Source organism: Oncorhynchus masou, chromosome 23, assembly GCF_036934945.1.
Source record: "Oncorhynchus masou masou isolate Uvic2021 chromosome 23, UVic_Omas_1.1, whole genome shotgun sequence".
NCBI classification, from domain to species: Eukaryota; Metazoa; Chordata; class Actinopteri; order Salmoniformes; family Salmonidae; genus Oncorhynchus; species Oncorhynchus masou.
Genome location: NC_088234.1, coordinates 4,820,048 through 4,822,547, shown reverse-complemented (window position 1 = coordinate 4,822,547; position 2,500 = coordinate 4,820,048). Strand labels below are relative to the sequence as shown.

Sequence of the window (2,500 nt, the reverse complement as noted above, 5' to 3'; positions counted from 1 at the left end):
CCATCTTCTTCAGGATCCTGCTGAGATGCAGAGGGAACCAGCACAGAGTGTTCAGGACCAGACAGAACAGTTAAATGACTGCCATAACCAGCACAGAGCGAAGATCAGGATCACAGAACACTGCCTGTACTCCCGACAGAATGGGAACCAGCACAGAGCGAAGATCAGGACAAGACAGAACACTGTTGTGATGTGTGGGAACCAGCACAGAGCAGTTCAGGACAAGACAGAACACTGCCTTGGGCCTCCCGACGCTCAATGGGAACCAGCACAGAGCGAAACCATCTTCAGACAGAATCACTGCTGAGATGCAGAATGGGAACCAGCACAGAGCGAAGATCAGGACCAGACAGAACACGGCCTTGGCTACCTCCCGACGCTACAATGGGAACCAGCACAGAGCGAAGATCAGGACCAGACAGAACACTGCCTTGGCTACCTCCCGACGCTACAATGGGAACCAGCACAGAGCGAAGATCAGGACCAGACAGAACACTGCCTTGGCTACCTCCCGACGCTACAATGGGAACCAGCACAGAGCGAAGATCAGGACCAGACAGAACACTGCCTTGGCTACCTCCCGACGCTACAATGGGAACCAGCACAGAGCAAAGATCAGGACAAGACAGAACACTGCCGATGCTACAGAGAGACAGGGGTGAGGAGAGAGGGCGTAGAGAGGGAGAGAGAGTGTGTGTGTGTGTGTGTGTGTGTGTGTGTGTGTGTGTGTGTGTGTGTGTGTGTGTGTGTGTGTGTGTGTGTGTGTGTGTGTACCTGTTTGAGGTGTTCGCTGAGCGCGATGCGGAGAGATCCGTCTCTGTGATGTAACATCTCACATGTCATCAGAGTGTAGAACACTGCGGAACACGCCAACGGAACACAGAAATAGAATCCAAACAACCACCAGTCTTTGGCATCCCGGTAGAACTACAGAACAACACAAACAAACGTTCTGAATATTACCCTCCCTACCTCCCCTACACACACATCAAACACCAGTTCAAACTAGCAACAAACAAACGTCCAGTTCAACAGCAACAAACTCCAGGACAGTGATTCAGATCCCCAACACAAGCCTAACCCCTGCTTCAACAAAGTACTGAGTAAAGAGTCTGAATACTTACTTAAATGTGATATTTCTGTTTTTTATTTTGTATAGGTTTGCAAGAATAAAAAAAATTAAAACTGTTTTTGCTTTGTCATTATGGGGTATTGTGATGCCATGATGGGGTATTGTGATGCCATGATGGGGTATTGTGATGTAATGAGGCAGTATTGTGATGTCTTTATGGGGTATTGTGATGTCATTCTGGGGTATTGTGATGTAATGATGGGTTATTGTGATGTCATTATGGGGTATTGTGATGTCATTAAGGGGTATTGTGATGTCATTAAGGGGTATTGTGATGTCATTAAGGGGTATTGTGTGTAGATTGATGATTTTAGAATAAGGCTGTAACGTAACAAAATGTGGAAATAATCGAGGGGTCTGAAAACGTTCAGAATGTACATAAAAACACACACACTGACTCCCCCCTTCTCACCGTCATGAATGGTGTCTGTGGGTTGAGCATGCAGGTCCGTATGGTCGCATTCCTGTTTAAAACAATAGGGTTACCTTAACACACACTACCAATAGGGTTACCTTAACACACACTACCAATAGGGTTACCTTAACACACACTACCAATAGGGTTACCAACACACACTACCAATAGGGTTACCTTAACACACTACCAATAGGGTTACCTTAACACACACTACCAATAGGGTTACCTTAACACACTAACAATAGGGTTACCTTAACACACTACCAATAGGGTTACCTTAACACACACTACCAATAGGGTTACCTTAACACACACTACCAATAGGGTTACCTTAACACACTACCAATAGGGTTACCTTAACACACTACCAATAGGGTTACCTTAACACACACTACCAATAGGGTTACCTTAACACACACTACCAAATAGGGGGTTACCTTAACACACACCAATACCAATAGGGTTACCTTAACACACACTACCAATAGGGTTACCTTAACACACACTACCAATAGGGTTACCTTAACACACTACCAATAGGGTTACCTTAACACACTACCAATAGGGTTACCTTAACACACACTACCAATAGGGTTACCTTAACACACTACCAATAGGGTTACCTTAACACACTACCAATAGGGTTACCTTAACACACTACCAATAGGGTTACCTTAACACACTACCAATAGGGTTACCTTAACACACTACCAATAGGGTTACCTTAACACACACTACCAATAGGGTTACCTTAACACACTACCAATAGGGTTACCTTAACACACACTACCAATAGGGTTACCTTAACACACACTACCAATAGGGTTACCTTAACACACACCAATAGGGTTACCTACCACTACCAATAGGGTTACCTTAAACACACTACCAATAGGGTTACCTTAACACACTACCAATAGGGTTACCTTAAACACACTACCAATAGGGTT

General features: G+C 44.8%; 1 protein-coding gene across 1 annotated transcript in view; it reads right to left on the bottom strand.

Annotated features, from left to right (window-relative positions):
* Window positions 1-2,500, bottom strand: part of LOC135510201 (endothelin receptor type B-like) — a 12,468-nt gene that overhangs the window by 2,960 nt on the left and 7,008 nt on the right. Inside the window, 4 exon segments of the mRNA XM_064930997.1 lie at window positions 1-48; window positions 541-586; window positions 775-927; window positions 1,545-1,596. The exon segment at window positions 1-48 is cut by the window's left edge and continues 20 nt beyond it. Coding sequence (XP_064787069.1) covers window positions 1-48; window positions 541-586; window positions 775-927; window positions 1,545-1,596 — 299 coding nt within the window.